The sequence below is a fragment of the Mirounga angustirostris genome, unplaced genomic scaffold (genome assembly GCF_029215605.1).
Source record: "Mirounga angustirostris isolate CCGP_5_RB_7025 unplaced genomic scaffold, mMirAng1.0.hap1 SCAF_2, whole genome shotgun sequence".
Taxonomy (NCBI): Eukaryota; Metazoa; Chordata; class Mammalia; order Carnivora; family Phocidae; genus Mirounga; species Mirounga angustirostris.
In genome coordinates, this window is record NW_026991710.1 from 56806390 (window position 1) to 56823112 (window position 16723).

General features: G+C 38.2%; 1 protein-coding gene across 7 annotated transcripts in view; it reads left to right on the forward strand.

The window, feature by feature from the left end:
• Positions 1-16723, forward strand: part of SLC4A4 (solute carrier family 4 member 4) — a 351609-nt gene that overhangs the window by 218605 nt on the left and 116281 nt on the right. For all 7 annotated transcript variants that reach the window (XM_045881041.3, XM_045881040.3, XM_045881042.3 and 4 more), the window contains exon 8: positions 12203-12360. In XM_045881041.3, coding sequence (XP_045736997.1) covers positions 12203-12360 — 158 coding nt within the window. The remainder of the gene's footprint in view (positions 1-12202; positions 12361-16723) is intronic.

Below are 16723 nucleotides of genomic sequence, written 5' to 3' on the forward strand. Positions count from 1 at the left end.
AAGACAGGTGTGGTCACATAGATTCTGTGCCTTTAATAGACATTTAGTGAACACTTACTGCAAGGCTATGCCCTTATAAGGGACAGGGGAACAAAGTAGAATAATGCATGGTTCCTTATTATAGGGTACTTTAGAACCCTTTTAATTTATTTTTTATTTTTATTTTTTTAAAGATTTATTCATTTATTAGAGCGTGGGGGGAGGGGGAAAGGGAGAGAAACCCTCAAGCAGACTCCCCACTGAGTGCGGAGCCTGATACGGGGCTTGATCCCAATACCCATGAGATCACAGACCTGAGCCAAAACCCAGAGTCCCGGATGCTCAACTGACTGAGTCACCCAGGTGCCCAGAACCCTTTTTAAAGGTGCTTTTCTAATAAAAGTCACAGCCAAGTCAATCACTGAATGCATTGTGATAAGTATAATCACAGAGGGAAGGCTAGGGTCCTGTGGTAGAACAATGTTAGGGAAAGTTGGGGGCGTCAAGGTCAAACTTACTCTCCTTGTAATTCTTGGCTAGAGTTTGGAGGCATAAGTTGTATTTAGCATCGAAGGGACAGAGCAGGGAGGGCAGGCATCCAGGCAAAGGGCATTTCCCACCAAATAGATTAATGAGTGTTTCAAGTCTCCTTCCTTAATGCATGGAGTAGGTGACCTGCTTATATGTACAGTGGAATTCATGACACAGCAATAAAAGAGGAAAAATAACTTCTAGAAACATTACTTAACCCAACTAGCACCTGGAGTTTACAGGTTCTTGATTTACTTTAAATACTTTTTAAGATGCTGTTCTCCATATTTGGGTTTTCTACGTTCTTTCTCTCTCTCTGACCCATTTTATTTTATGTAATTAAATCCTGTTAAATGCTTTAAAATGTGCTCAATTAAAATTTTTAAAGATTATCTGTACAGAGCCTAAGCTATTGTAGGTGCTTGACATTGGTTTTCTGTATAAGAGGTTTATTTTATTTTATTTTAATTTTTTTATTTTTTAAAGATTTTATTTATTTGTCAGAGAGAGGGAAGGAGGAGGGAGGGAGAGGGAGGCAGGCAGCACAAGCAGGGGGAGCGGCTCCACCCCCAGACCCCCCCCCATCATGACCTGAGCTGAAGGCAGCCGATTAACTGACTGACTGAGAGACCCAGGTGTCCCTGTGTAAGAGATTTAGAGATTTCAGAGCACTCTCTTCTAAATTTTAGGTAGCAAAATATATTCATCAGAAATTTAAGGGTTTCACAGTGTAGTGAAGTCAACAGAGCATTAAAAGTTAGAATTCATGTCCTGGCTTGACCATTTAGCTGTATGAGTTTCATGAAGTCCCTTCACCTTCTTGAACTTCAGTTTCTTTCACCTGGAAAATGGTTTAATAATATATTTCTCATAAGCTTGCTATAAGAATTCAAGTAAGGTAGTAATTGCGAAAGTGTTTTAAAGACTGTAAATAGCTATAAGCGTATTGACAGTATGATTTTTTAATGATGGAAGACATAAGAAAATGTGACTAGAGATTTTGACAAGTTGATTTCAAACTAGGTCAGTACTTGAAATTTCATCCTATTTAGGAAATCAGAACTAATGGATTGTACTTAATGTTATATTTAGTTTAATAGCCATTTGTGAATGTGCTGCTTTGCAGAATCATTTGCATTAATGGTGGTAAGATGTCTATATTTGGAAGGAAAAATTAGAAAATCAAATTTTCACCCTCAGGGGACTGTTTTCATTTTGTATTTTAAGAAATGGAATAAACGAAAGGACAAGAGTGTTCAAAAAGTAAAAACATGTAGCCACAGAGCCTTTTGGCATCTTGTCTTAGTTAATGACTTTGTTTGCACTCTTTCATATTTTATACACTCTGGAAATCTCAAATCATGTCATAAATGTTCAGTACTAATAACATTATAAGTGATTGCCTAGATTTTGGAATCTGTAGGTGATCAAGCAATAGCTACCCCCCCCCCTTTTTAAGGCCTCTTAGACATTGGGGCAATAGTTTTTAAATTTAGCCTTTGGAGATATTCTTCTAAATCACAGCTTGAAGGTAACCTAAAGGGCAATCAGAGCTTCCATTAAAAACAAAACAAAAAAATGTGTGTAGAAATTATTCCAGTAGTTCTGTCTATTAGACCAAGAAAGTCCCACAAATTAGCTTAAGGGATGAGTAAAGGATATCTTCATGTAACAGAAAAGTTTAAGATGCTTTTTTCTTATGTGGTTTTGAAATAAAACACAATACCTGTTTAAGCTTATGAAACAGTAATTCTTATCATTTTCCTCCTTCTGCCATTTCCAAGTTGGGCAACCACACAATTTATAAGAAAGAAATGAGATTTAGGAATGGAGGGCTGGGGTATGTTGAAGAGATGGTGTTTGTCCACGCAGTTCAGAAACACCAAACCCTTGTCCTCAGTCCAACACTGTTTTTAGAAGATCATCAAGGGAAGTGTGTACACAGGGAAACAAAGGCCAAGAATTCTTTTATTACTGTCTGAGGCTTTGGCTGCAAACCCCAATGTATAACCCTGGTGAACTAGGAAGAGCATGGAAGCAAAACAAGCTCCTTGTATTTGGAACACAAGAGTAGGCCTGCTTTTACACTGGGAACCCCTAACTATGAAGAAAGGCCAGAATAGAGCTTTTGGCAAGAATAACTATTTTCCCCGTACCTGGGGGAAAAGCTGGTATAGGCTAATTGACTTAGAATTTGACTATTTCAGATCAGCTCTCTTCTTTGTATGTGGGATGAGAGGGCTGCTGGAAAGTGGGGAGGAGGATGGGAGATAGGGACATTCTTCAGTTAACCACAGAGGCCAGCTCTAGGCACTCACTGGTTTCCAGCCATTACTCCAGGATTCCCAGAGTTTGAGACTATAGGTTTACTCCAAGTAATATCCATAGTTTTTGGTAGGTCAAACGTATTTCAAAGATTATCCCAGGGATTCATTTTCACAAGGCTACTTTTGATGGTCTGCTTCTTCATGCCAACACTGGTGGAAGCTAATTTTAACCTGAGGACAGTGTACTTGATTAGGTTATATTATATTCATGTTGAGTAGTGGGCTATTAATGGTTTATATACTATTGGAAAATAAAGGCAGGCATATATCACCTCAGATATAACACAGTCAGGGGGTCTCCCTGATATGCAAGATAGGAAGAGTGAAGACAGTAAGGAGGTTTACTTCCCATGTTGGAGAAACCAAAAAGAATGGGAAAGGAGTGAGCCCCATATTTTTGTTTTTTATATCTTGCCAGGTATTTTACCTCTTATCTCGTCCAATCTTTACAAAATCCTTTATGAGTTAGGGCTATGGAATATGGTTTTAGTTTTCACTGTCCTTGATTTCCTTTAAGGATTTTCTGCCAAGGGAGAACTCCATGTAAGCCAGATTTGCAATGAAATAATAGTTTATTTATTAAGAAACTCATTGTAGTATAAATATTTTATTACAGTAAAATATATGTGGGTGATTTACATATACAGACGTTTATAAATCATAAATCTACTTGATGATTTTTCACATTGTGAACACATATTTATAATTGTTATTCAGATTATGAAATAGAACATGACCAGCATAGTATGTTTGTTTTCTTTGTCATGATTTATTTTCTTATTTTTATTATTTTCTACTTTATACCTTCTTTGAGTTTCATTTTCTGGTTTATTTTCATTTCTTGAGATATATATTTAGATCATCAAACTTTGGCTTTCCTTCTTTTGTAATATTTGCATTTAAGGCCATGAATTTTATCCAATGCACATGCTTATATTCTACAAATTTTGATATGTCATATTTTTATATTATGAGTAATACTGACTTTAATAAATCAATAATGCATCTTTTAATCTCCAAGAAATCTACTTTGTTTTTAAATATGATTCTGCTGAAATTCTCCATGTTGTAATCAATATTTTAAAAATATTACTGTTATTTCAAAGTGTGTCTGATAATTACAATATGAAGCTCTCCTTTGTTTCTAATTTCTGGTTTTTCTTTCTCTTGGGCCCCAGTCATTTGATTTTATCTGCTAGTATGCCTAGTAATTCTGATTATAATTCTGATATAATATGTACATAGTAGAGATAAGTTGATACTCAGGATGATATTCTCTTTCTTCAGAGTTTATTTCTTTTGCTTTTGACTGGCATTTAGGTGAGGGGCAGGTCACCCTAATATTCAGTCTGGAATTGAGCTGATTGGAAGCTGGGTTTTGGTCTTTATGTGGATTAGTCTATTACTAGTTTGCCCTTAAGCCTTGGATCTTGTCCTTTAGAGGTCCCAACTAAATGCCTGGCATGCTTGGCCATTATTTTGAAGCTGCTGAAGGCTCTGCTCAATTTCTGAAGCTCTGCAGCTACTTAGGAATCATCAAATGCCTTTAGTAGAAAAGCAGAGCTGAATTTAGCCTCACCTTTATGCAGTTTCCTTTTTCAAGGATATTGGTTCCTCAAGTTTTTAATGTCACAGTAACTTTCTGGTGCCTTTAAGCAGATTACAAAAATTCTTCAGTTTTTCTTGCTGGAAGGGTTGGTGTGATGCAAGCTAGTTCACCATAGCTGAAAGTGAAGTCTCTTAGGAACATTTTTTTAGGTTGGACATTTTTAGTTCACTAAATACACAGCTCCAGGCCTGCAACCACCCACACAGACTCTAAATCCTGGGATTCATAGACTTAAGAGCCATGTGTTATGATAGAGAAATGTGGTTGAGCCTATGAAACAGATTCTGAGTCTCCTTACCTAACGAGCCACAGGGATGAAGATGTCGGGTCTCTCTCTCTCTCTCTCTTTTTAAATCCATTCACTTATCTTTTTGTAACAGAGAACAGTTAGCTTGCTTCTTGTCTTCAAGGCACTGTAACCTTCCCATTGGAAAAAAGTACCAATGAATTTGTCAAACTCTGCTCCATCAAATTGGCCATTTCCATCCCCCAAGGTGTAGAGAAAGGGAGCGGACAGAGGCAGAATCATCTCACTCTGGTGAGTGAGAGAGCACTTTTTTCCTACCCTAACAGTTAATATTGTTTGCATATAGTAAATGAATAAATTTATACTCAAGTAGCGTAAATAATTTACCAAGATGCTGTTTGACCTAGGCGTTCTCTCATACTTTTAAGTTCCTTGAATCCTAAAGGTTCCACAGCATGGATTTATTCTCCAATGCCATATCTTATGCACTGCTCAAGACCATATAATTTTTTTTAGCACAAGACACTTTTGAGAATGAAAGAAGGTAGTATTAATAATTATATCAGGAAATGGGGTAAACTGGGACTGCCATAAAGAAACTGATAGGTGTGGTGACCCTACTTTACCACTAAGATTTCTTTGCAGTGGGAGGACATGGCCCCAGAGTGATCTGTAGTGAGCTTAGCAGATGAGTTTGTTTGGGAAGGAATAAGAGCTAGCAATTTTCAGAGAGAACGGAAAGGGGGGAATCAGCAGGAAGAAGAAAAAATAAGCTAAGAAGAAGAAAAGAAGGTAAGAAGGAACACCAATAAGAAAGCCAGGAATAAGCTCTTTACCCAGGAAAGCAGGTGGATGTTAGCATGCAGACATGATTCATTAAGCAGGGTGAATTGAAAATAAGTACAGATTGGAAGATTAAACTTATTCTCATTGAGAGGAAAAGAGAATGTATAGAATGCAGTAGCAGTAGGTGTAAGCTTTGTAAAAATAATGAGAAAGTATCCTCAAGTTTACATGATTTTTAAAACATCATTTGTAGTAAGGACATTGAACAGCCCATAGGATCCATTCTAATAAATCAGATTCAAATGACAAGCTATGAGTACTCCTGGTTAAAAATGACACTTCATAACAGATGCACTTATTTTGGCATATGCTAATAATGGCAGGCAAAAAGAGGTAGGGTTTAAATGACTTACGTGACTGGGAATAATATGATAGTCTGGACCTACTTACCAGGTGATGCTGTTGGTCTGAGGGTGATAGTAAGGAGGCTAGGAGGACACAGTGTTAATCAAATGGTCATCCCAGTCAGTTAACATTGATTAGCCATTACTTAGTAATGGGTCCCATACAGAAAACCTAAAAACTGCCTTCATGGAAGATGGCAGGAGAATCTAGGACCTGAGTAGAGTACAGAAGATAGACTTTTCAATTAGCTATATATGGTACATATCACTTGTGTGAGTAACTTTGCATCATCTCACAGAGCCATCATCCCAAGTAACCCATCTCTTTCATAATCAGCCTACTTGTTCTGCTTTGTTACAATCTCTAGTTTCTTGGTATGCTAATACTGTGATCCCTGAGTCTTAGAACACCACTCAGAAAGTAAGGACATATAAGAAATTATAAAAATGAACATGTATGGCAGAGGGCAAGCCATATACTTCTGAGTATTTATAGCAAGATCTTACTCTGGAAGAAAGAATGCATGCTAGTATTAAAAGGCATTTGAAATGCACGCATCTGGATTCACAGAGTTGGTGGTGTTCCAGTTGTAGCTCCACATAACAGCCATTTGAAATAGATTTCTTTGAGATCAAGTTTGGGTAAAGGAATTCGTATTCACTGTGTGTGTTCTCATAGCTGTGTATCCCTTGGAGAAGCAACTAGTGATCTATAGGAAAGGAATGCCAAACTTTATCTTTCGAATTCAATCCAGATGAATTTATTGGGTGATTTTTAACCTGATTTGAAAGCCCTAGATTCTGTTCTTGCTTTCATTATCTGTTATTGTTCTCTTAGTTTCTGGTTATTCTTTACCTTTTTGTTTAATGTTTGTAATTTTTTCTTAGAGTAGGGTCTATCTGCCGCCCACTACCAGGCATTAAACATTATAGGCATCCATAAAGTTTGAAGAGAATTAAATGGAGTTGAGAGTGGATTTAAATGGGAAGTGAGAAAATTTGTCCAAATAGCATTTTAAAAATCTGTTTTCATATCATAATGTGCCTTATTTATCTCCTAGTAGTAGATAAAGCATTCCTAGGCATGTAGGCATATTCAGGGCTCTGAGAATATCTGTAGTATAGAAACATTTAATCTTATTTAACTTGTATTCCTCAAATTTGTTTGACAAATACATTTTTGCAAAGGGTCTGGACTCTTAAGTAGACAGAAATCACCTCAAATTAATTTAAACCCAATATGGAATTTTCTGGCTTATGTAACAAGTAAGAATTCTTGATGAGTTCACAGAATGGAGAAGCTGTAGGACCTCAGGGCCTGGGACTTGGGACTCAGCAATCTCTCCTTTCATCCATTTTTCTCTCTTGCTTTTGTCTGTTTCCTTTTGGGTGCTGACCTCATTCTCTCCTAGTGTGGACAGTCCTATGACAGGTCCTTTCAACATGGAGGGGAATAACCTCAGGTGAAAGGGAAAATGCTGATTTTTATACAAGTAAAATATTAATTTCCCACAAGGATTTGGTTCCTGCCTGAGTCACACATCCATCCTTTGGTCCAGTCACTGTTATCAGGGGAGGAGTTTACTAAGATTGGCTGTATCCAGGCCTTTTGTCCATTGAGATGACCTGGTCAGTGGTTATATCCAGAACCTTTAAGAGAGGAGTTTGAACAGCTTATTGGGAAGAGCAGAAATAGTAACCACCATTCATCCAGTCAACAGATATTTATTCAACCTTTCTCTTCAGGCACTCTTCAAGGCATTAGAGATACAACACTGAACAAAATAGATGGATATTAATACCTTCATGGAACTTTCTAGTGGGGAGGCAGATAATAAAGACAATAGGTAAAACACGGCATGTTTGTGATAAGTACAAAGAAGGAAAAAATAAAGCAGGAAAGAGGAGTAAAAAGAATCTGTGGGTAGAAGAAGGCTGATATTTTAACTAATGTGGCCAGGGAAAGACTCATTGATGAAAAGGTGACTTTTAAATAAAGATCCAAAGAAAATAAGAGAGGAAACCATGCAGACATTACATTGGGAAGCAACAGCAAGTGTAAAGGCCCTGAGGTTAGAGTGTACCTGGCATGTTTGAGGGAGGACATGGAGTCTGGAGTAGTGGGCATGGGGAAGACTGGGAGAGAGCAATAGGAAATAAGGTCAGGTTGCTGATAAGGAGCCAGATGATGCTGGGGTTGTGACTTGTCCCTGACAGCATTGCCTTCCCCCCCGGGGTTTGAGAAGAGGAATGACAGGATCTGACTTCTGATTTGACTGCTGTAGCTACTTTGGTGAATAGACGGGGGGCAAGAGCAGAAGCAGATAATCCAGCCAAGAAACCAATGCCATTATCCAGGAGAGAGAGATGATCATAGCAGATGATAGTGGACGAAGGTAGAGGCAGTGAAGGTGGTGAGAAATGATCAGATTCTGGGTATACTTTGAATGTGGATCCAATAGGATTTGCTGGATAGAATGGGCATGGGGTGTGAGAGGAAGGTAAGTGTCTAAGGTGACAGCAAGATTTTGGCCTTAGCAATGAAAGAATGGTAACCATTAGCCAGATGAGGAAGACTGCAGAAAGAGCCAGTTTGAGGAGACTACTGGGGGTGGGGGCTCAGTTTTTGGATAAGTGAAGTTTGAAATGCCTATTAGACATCCAAGTGGAGATGTTACAGGTCTGGAGTTCAGGGAGGAGGTCCTGGCTGAAGATAGAAATGTGTGAGTCATCAGCATATAGAAGGTGTTTAAAGGCATGAGATTTGATGAACTCACCCAGGGAGTGTGTAATAGATAGGAAAGAACCACTCAGGGGCTGAGTTCTGAGGTACCTCAGATACCATACATGTTCATTTTAGAAAAGCTATTAGTTTCTCTGAGAACACTAGCATTTCACAAACACAGTTTGAGATCTGCTGATCTGAAGGAACATGTCTTTAGAACTACATCTCTTTAGAGCATATAGAATATAGTTTACGTCCTTTGGCCTTAAAAATACACTCCTAATTTTCCAATATGGGTATGATAATCTCAGTAAATGTAACATAGTACTCTAAGACATTTTGTGGAGGAATATAATTGACTGTAGGCTATTCTGCATGTGTTCTGAGTCAGGTAGTTTATTAGTGACAGATTTGGACACAGATTCTAGAGTGAGCCTTGGGAAGCTAACTTTCCTGGGCATTTGATGGTTTTTGGTCTGATTTTTAGTGCTACAGAGTTCATTCTTTCCATTCATAATATTTATTACAGCTGAATCATGTGCAAAGTAGGTATCCAGTACAATGGGGGATAAACTATTCTAAACCTCAGGAAATTTGGGGAAAAGATTTAAGCTTTCAAAAGTATGATTCAGAAGTGAGTGCTTCCAGAGTTCCCAAGAAAGTGGGGCTGAGATGGTTAAATGGCTCATGCTTGATGTTTAGAGGAGGTAGAAGGATGTTTAGAAAAGTTAGAAATGTGGAAAGGAAATTTTTATAATGTGTGTGGGAGTCTAACTACATAAAATAGAATAGGATTATCAGATTACCTGCCTAACTAGATAGAGCAAAGAGTGTGCTGAAGAGAATGGGAAATAAAATCAGATTATTATATAGAGCTGTTGGTAATGGGAACTCTCTGGAAAGAACCTGAGGAAGATTATTCTAGCAGTGATATTTTGTTAGGCGTTTGTGCCACTTAACCATACCCTATACTGTACTCTGTGTTTTAGAAAACAGTTCACTACTGCAACTTCCTTAGGTGATAATAACAGTTTTGGCAATTTGATGCTTTTAGACCCTTCCCATGGCTGCTCTTTAACTATTTATAGAATCAAATAGATTTTTTAAAAAATATTAACATTTCTTGGAGGACTAATGGTATAAACTTTGGAAAATTCCCTTACTGCTTAGAAGTAGTCATGTTCCTAACATCTAAATATCTTCCTTTGCTTTTTTGTGTGTTGTTTGTTTCCACTAAATTATTAGCCCTGATGTCCTTGCTTTTTGCCTCATAGCTTTCTTCTTATGTGCAGTACCAAATTTAAAAAATTCTGCAAAAATGCTAACGAGGGTGATGGAGTTTTAGGGATTACTTCTCATGTCACTTATTTTCCCCAATTAAAAACTCTGCAGATGGGGGTGCCTGGGTGTCTCCACAGGTAGCGCATGTGAGACTTGATCTCAGGATCATGAGTTCAAGCCCTACATTGGGTGTAGAGCTTACCAAAAAAAAAAAAAAAAAAAGAAAGAAAGAAAAAGAAAAAGAAAACTCTATAAATGGAAATTGTTACTATAACTCCTATAACTTTTTTTTACTATAACCTTTTTATTTTTTATTTTTAATTTTTATTTTATTATGTTATGTTCATCACCATACATTACATCATTAGTTTTTGATGTAGTGTTCCATGATTCATTGTTTGTGCATAACACCCAGTGCTCCATTCAATATGTGCCCTCCTTAATACCCATCACTGGGCTAACCCATCCCCCCACCCCATCCCCTCTAAAACCCTCAGTTTATTAATGGGGAAAATTGGGCCATGTCTGCCATTTCCTCTCTCAGCAGTAATTCATGGCAAAAAGTACTGAGTTCACTGGTATCTTTTGACCTAAGGGGAGGGGCATTTATATTGATGATTAGTATATATCAGAAGTTGGTCCCTTTCATATGATCCTGCAAAATTCTTATCTCCATCCTTCCACGATTGTTGAAATGTTTTCCTTGAGCTGTGGGAGGTGTTTCCCACTCATTGAAGAGTGCCTGAACAGGCCTGTTCTAAGTAGAACTTGGGGAAGGCCAGGAAAGAGACAAATAACACCTACAAGATAAGCTTTCCAAGTGACCATAAGAAGCAACCTTTCCTCCCCAAGAAAATCTCTTTATACCTTTACCCTTCTCCTCAAATTTCCACATACCCTTCCCCACTTCCTCCCTAGCTCACTTCTCAGTTCTCTTTTCCATAGTTCAAGGTTGCTTGAACTCCTTTTGTGGTTGTCCCCTGTATCTCCTGCAGCAGTAATCTGTCTCATTAAGATTCCAAGGTGTTAGCACACTTGCCATTTAAAAGAAATTCTCTATTTTATGTTTTCCTTTACCTACTTTCCTGTTCCTTGCCTTTTCTTGGTAGCAATATTTCTCAAAATAATTCTCTCTACTGCCTGTCTCCACTTCTTCACTGGGCACCCTGGTGGCCACCATAACTGCTCTTGTCAAGATCACCCGGCACCTCCATCTTGACGAATTCATTGGTCCATTCTTGGTTCTCATCTTATTTGAACTTTCAGCAGCCTGTGACTCAGCTGATATACTCTCTTAATTGAGCCCTTTCTTCACCTGATCGTTGGCATATCCTGGTTTTCCTCCAACCTCACTGGCTGCTCTGTGAGGGTGTCCTCTGCTGAGATCTCCTCCCATCCCTATAAAAAATAAAGTGGCCCAGGGTTTAGGTCTTATCCCTCTTCTCTATCTACACTCGCACTCAAGCTTGTGTCGTCCTGTCTCATGGTCCTAAATTCTGTTTATGTGTTAATATCTTCTAAATGGATGTCCTCCTATGCCACCTTTCCACCTGGATTTTTAGTAGGCAAGACTCACCTAAAACATCCCAAACTCCTTACTGTGGCCTTCAAGGTTCTTACCACCTGCCCCCCCCCCCCTTACCTATGCAACTTCATTTGCTGCTATTTTCTCTTCCTTGCTCCTTTATCTCCCACCACACTCAACTTTCTCACTATACCTCTCTACCAGTTCTTTTCTGCCTCAGAGCTTTTGCACTTGCTGTTCTCTTTGCCTAGAATGTTCTTTGAGCAGATCTTTGCATGGCTTATCCCCTCAATCCAGTGTAAAATGTACTTCTTCAGAGGCTTTCCCTGACTACCCTGTCTAAAATAGTACCCTCTAACCTGTTTTATTTTTCCTTCTTAGCACTTATCACTACTTTAAATCATATTTTATTTCTCCTCTGGTGAAATATGACCCAAGGAAGATGTAATTTGTTGATCTATCCCTGTATCCCTAGGGGTTAGATCAATGCCTGGCTCATAGTAGACTCTCAACATATGTTTACTAAGTGAGTGAAAAATAAATGAGTTGTTTTATATGTAAACATTTTTTATATGTAAGCCATGTGATTATACCCTTAATATTTTTGAATCCAAAGTACAGAGTAATGTTTTTTATAATAGAATGGCTAAACATAATAGAAAAATGGCTAGCTAGAGCCTGTTGTGTGTAGACTCACATAAAGGAATTTCCTTGAGTGATATATGGAGTGTCTCTTCTTGTTCCCTTCTCTGGAAATAAGTTGTGTATTCTTGGCTTTTCCCATGCAGCTGAAGAATAAGTTCATGAAAAAACTGCCACGTGATGCAGAAGCCTCCAATGTGCTTGTTGGGGAGGTTGACTTCTTGGATACTCCTTTCATTGCCTTTGTTCGGCTCCAGCAGGCGGTCATGCTGGGTGCCCTGACTGAGGTCCCTGTGCCCACAAGGTAAGCTTCTCCCTGACCTGCTGGGGTCTACAATGTGCTTCTAGAGTGGTCTTGGCTAGATAATCAGTAGAATGAGGATACATCCAGAGCAAGCATATTGGGAAGGTTTAATCTGAAATAATGATTTAGCCTGTCTTTCATGCTATCAAATTACTTGGCACTTGTAGAGTAGTAAGAATAACAATTTAATAATTAATTGGGCCATGTACTAGTTTATTCTTAGGGATTAGTTGATTTAATTCTCACAATAATATATATTTTTTTAAAGTTTATTTATTTTAAGTAATCTCTGCACCCAACATGGGGCTTGAACCCACAACCCTGAGATCAAGAGTCGCATGCCCCTCTGACTGAGCTAGCCAGGTGCCCCTCTTATAATAATATTTTTAAATTCTAAACTATAGGGATATAGATTTTACAGATGAAGAAACTGAGTCTGAGAATTTAAGTAACTTGTCCAACATCATACAGATGGTAAATGTTTCAGAGGTCAGAGTTGCTTTAGGTTGCTCTACGTTTTATTGGAAAATTGGCAATAGGTACATATATATATACACATACATGTATGTATATATGTGATTCTGTGCATATATACACACACATATAGAAAAATCATTAATCTGCACACTTAAATTTGCACACTTTTACTGTTACGTGTTGTATCACATAAGTTCTTATTCTAAAAGGAAGCACATTACGGTTCTTAGGATCACGTCCTCACTGCCCGCACAGCACGTTACGAGGCCTCCAGTTGATCTACCTTGCAGCTGAGCTCAGAGAGTTAGAAGCTAGACTTACAGAGTGCCGTAGGTAAACAGAAGGTAATGCCTGACTTCAGCTTGTGCTGAAGAAGAGTTTAAAGAGCAGTTTGTAATCTTCGAGTTGACATCATAAAATTCGAGTTGACATCATAAAATTATCATGTGAAGAGGAACTTTTCAGGGGCGGGTGCTTTTTTTGTGGGTCCTGGGCAAGGACAAGTGACTTCCGCCTCTTTTAGGTTTCCTCAGGTGAGCAGGAAGGGCTGTGACTCTGCAGTGATCTCAAATGGTTTCAGCATCCTACACTGAGACAAGGGCTCCCAGATTAGGGGGGAAAAGGAGAACATTTCCTTATGGCCTCCCGATTCATAGATTTGGGCTATTTTTTCTTATCATACAGATATTTTCTCCTTATTTTTATATTTCTTAGACACTTAAAAGGGGAATAATATTGGTCGTTAATATTAGTCCACCAGCAAGTGGACAAATGATCAAAGGAAATGATCATACCATATTCAATTAATGGGATTATCACAATGCCTGTTTTCTGTAACTTGGTTGTTCACTTGAAAACATTCCAGCAGAGCCTTGCAGTTCTGTCTGAGCAATTACCTGGCGAACAGCTAGCTGACTCAGATCATGGCTGATGTCCAGCTCTTGTGCCCCTATGGTTTTGTTTATGTCTCTTTGGACTAATTTTACTGGGGCTTGAAAGAAAAAAACATACCATGAAGTGTTAAGTTGCTCTTGCATTTTCATTTTTCTTACTGTTTTTCTCTAGAAGCTACAAGTAAAAAATATTTTAAAGGGCTTTTTATTTAACAATAACACGAGTTAATTGAGTAGCAAATCATGACTATTTGTGAACCCCCCTATCATCTGCTCCTGTCTGGCTCATTCTTTTCTTCTGTACAGGAGAGTGTTTCTAGTCTAGAGGTGAAATACAGCATCATTTGAATGAACAAAAGGAGCTCAGCAATTCAAGGGAATGTAATTCAGTAATGTCATAAAACTATTTCAGGGCAATAATCTGAACAATATATCCAAGCATGTTAACATTTTTCCAGGAAACAGTTTTATCCATTTGCTGTCCTCTGAACCAGTGCATGCTATAATCACTGAGTAGGGAGTCTGATTAGCCTTTTTGTGTATGAGTAATGTGGGGCCATTTACAATGGCTGCATCCTGTGAAATCCAATCAAGGAAATCCCACCAGGAATGTGGTAGTCCTTGTGAAGGACTGCTTCTGTACTCAGCGGTGTGCTTTAACGCTCTACCCTGTCCTACTGTGGGGAGACCTGAAAAGTCTGGTTTTGTGGTCATTTGGTAATGATCATTTGTCATTTTTCCTTAAGAAGGGGGAAGAAAGTTATGCTCTTATGTTTATGATTGTTATTATTACTATTTGTAATAAGCAGTATTACTGCCATGCACCTGTTAAGAAGCATGGATCTAGCAGCTCTCTCTGTGTGTAGTGTCCGCATGGTTCTCTAGTTACCCTGTTATTGGCTGAATGTACTTGAGCCTTGTGCTTGCACCTGGACTGGTGCCAGGTGGGTGGACGTTATCTGCTTAGGGGCCCTTCTTGCCATCCATGTGAAGGAAAACAACTGTTCTTTGATATTTGGTGACGTGGTAGGATATGGTTATGATTTTCCCAGCATCTTGCAGACACTTGGCTTGCTGTCATCTTCTGTCTGTCCACGGAGGTTGTCACACACTCGTATTTATGAGCAATGTAGGGGATAATTATTATTATTCCCATTTCACAGTTGAGAGTTGGAGGCAAAGGGAGGATTCACTCTCAGTGCTAGAAATAGAACTGCAGATTTCTGACTCTGAAGCCAGGCTTTTGTGGGGAATCTAAGGTGCTATGTAGAACGGATTAGAACAAAGTACTTGAGGGTTTTCCCATGAAGAAAAATAAAAGCCCCTGATCAGTTTGTTCTTTTCTGATCTTGATTTTCACATTTAAGGCAAATATTATTCAGTAAGTCTGGTCCTCCAAAAAATTAGGCTGATTACTCTTTTGATATCACTGTAAGTTAATATGTATTTTATGTGATAAATGATGATTTGCCTGAGAGAAGCAGTTTGTGCTTAATTGTCAAAACCATAGAAAATCTTATTAGAGGGATTGGGTTGGAGGTCCTACTACTTCAATTCTGTCTTGTCCAACAATTCAGTTTCTAGCTGCTATTTACCGTATGTGATGTGGTTGGTTATGGTGGGTTTGTGGTCCTCATGCATCTATTGTGGAAGCTACAGTTTAGCCATCATTTCCAAAGCCGCTAAATATGAATAATGGCTTATTTGATTCACTGCTGTTTTGAGAGCAGGGAGTAAAGGATTGGTACATGCTGAGTTTATTCTAGAAATAGCTGTGATATATCAGGAAGGAGGGGGGTGCACATCCTTTCTGAAAAGATTGAGTGGTTTAGGAAGGCTGGCTCTTTTTCTGATATTATGCTCTGTTTCTGCCTATAATTATTTTGTGAATGTGAGTATGGTCCATTGGTTCCGGACAGAGATCATCTGGCACTTATTTTTGTTATGGAGAATGCTAAAGGCATCCTCCCCAAGCATAATTAGGTATGTGAAAAAGCTCACAAGAGTAGAGGAGCCTCATGAAGATTCTTGAAACAACTAGCACTATTAAAAATTCTAACTATGACTTTATTTCTAGTTATGAGTGAATAAAAAGAACTCAGTAACATAAATTAATTTCTTTTCCCCAGCTGTCAACATGGGCTGTGCCCTTCCAGCCACACAAATGTGATGTTTACTCTAATTTGTTAATAAAGAAAAAAGCTTCTGGTTAAAAATAACATCTGTCCATTGACAAAAAACAGCTTGGGTCATGAAAGGAGTTTTCAGTACATTATAAAAGCTGAGTTTGGCAAGATGTACTTCTATCATAAAAGTTGTAACAGCTTTTGCCTCTTTGAGGGTTAAAGGGGAAAGAACATGTTTCAGGCAGAGGGAACTTCAACTTGATGAGTTGTTCTGTGTTGCTAGTTTTCCAGATCTCTCATCGCCATTTCAACAGTGCAATCCAAAGTAGGGGCTTCTTAAGGGTTTCTCTTCCTACAGATGAAATTCTTCACCCGAGGTGATGTTTCCTGCTACCTATAGATGGCTAGATTTCTTCTCTGTATCATTTTAAAAGGTTGAATTTATTGAATGGTTCCTGACTGGAGTAATGGAAAAATTTCGCTGATAATGTAACATTTTATTTCTATTGGGCACTTGATGATTCTCCATTAAAGAATAAATAAATATATGTATTAATAAATATTTATATATTACATATAATATATACATGTCTTTTTAAAGGAAAAATTACATTATCCAGGAAAGAGACAGTGTACCTTTATACTTAAGTTACTGAAACAATATAATTCTCCTATATTGGGTTTATTGCTATAATATATATTATAGTCACTATTGGTCTGCTACTTCCATTCAGTCTTTGGTACTGTTTAGCAGAGACTGGAGTAAATATTTACAGGAAATCTGTGCTCTCATCTCATAGGGCTGAAGTTAGAGGCTCCGTTACTCTCTCAGCTCTTGGGATAGTTACCCATCATCTGCCAAAGTTT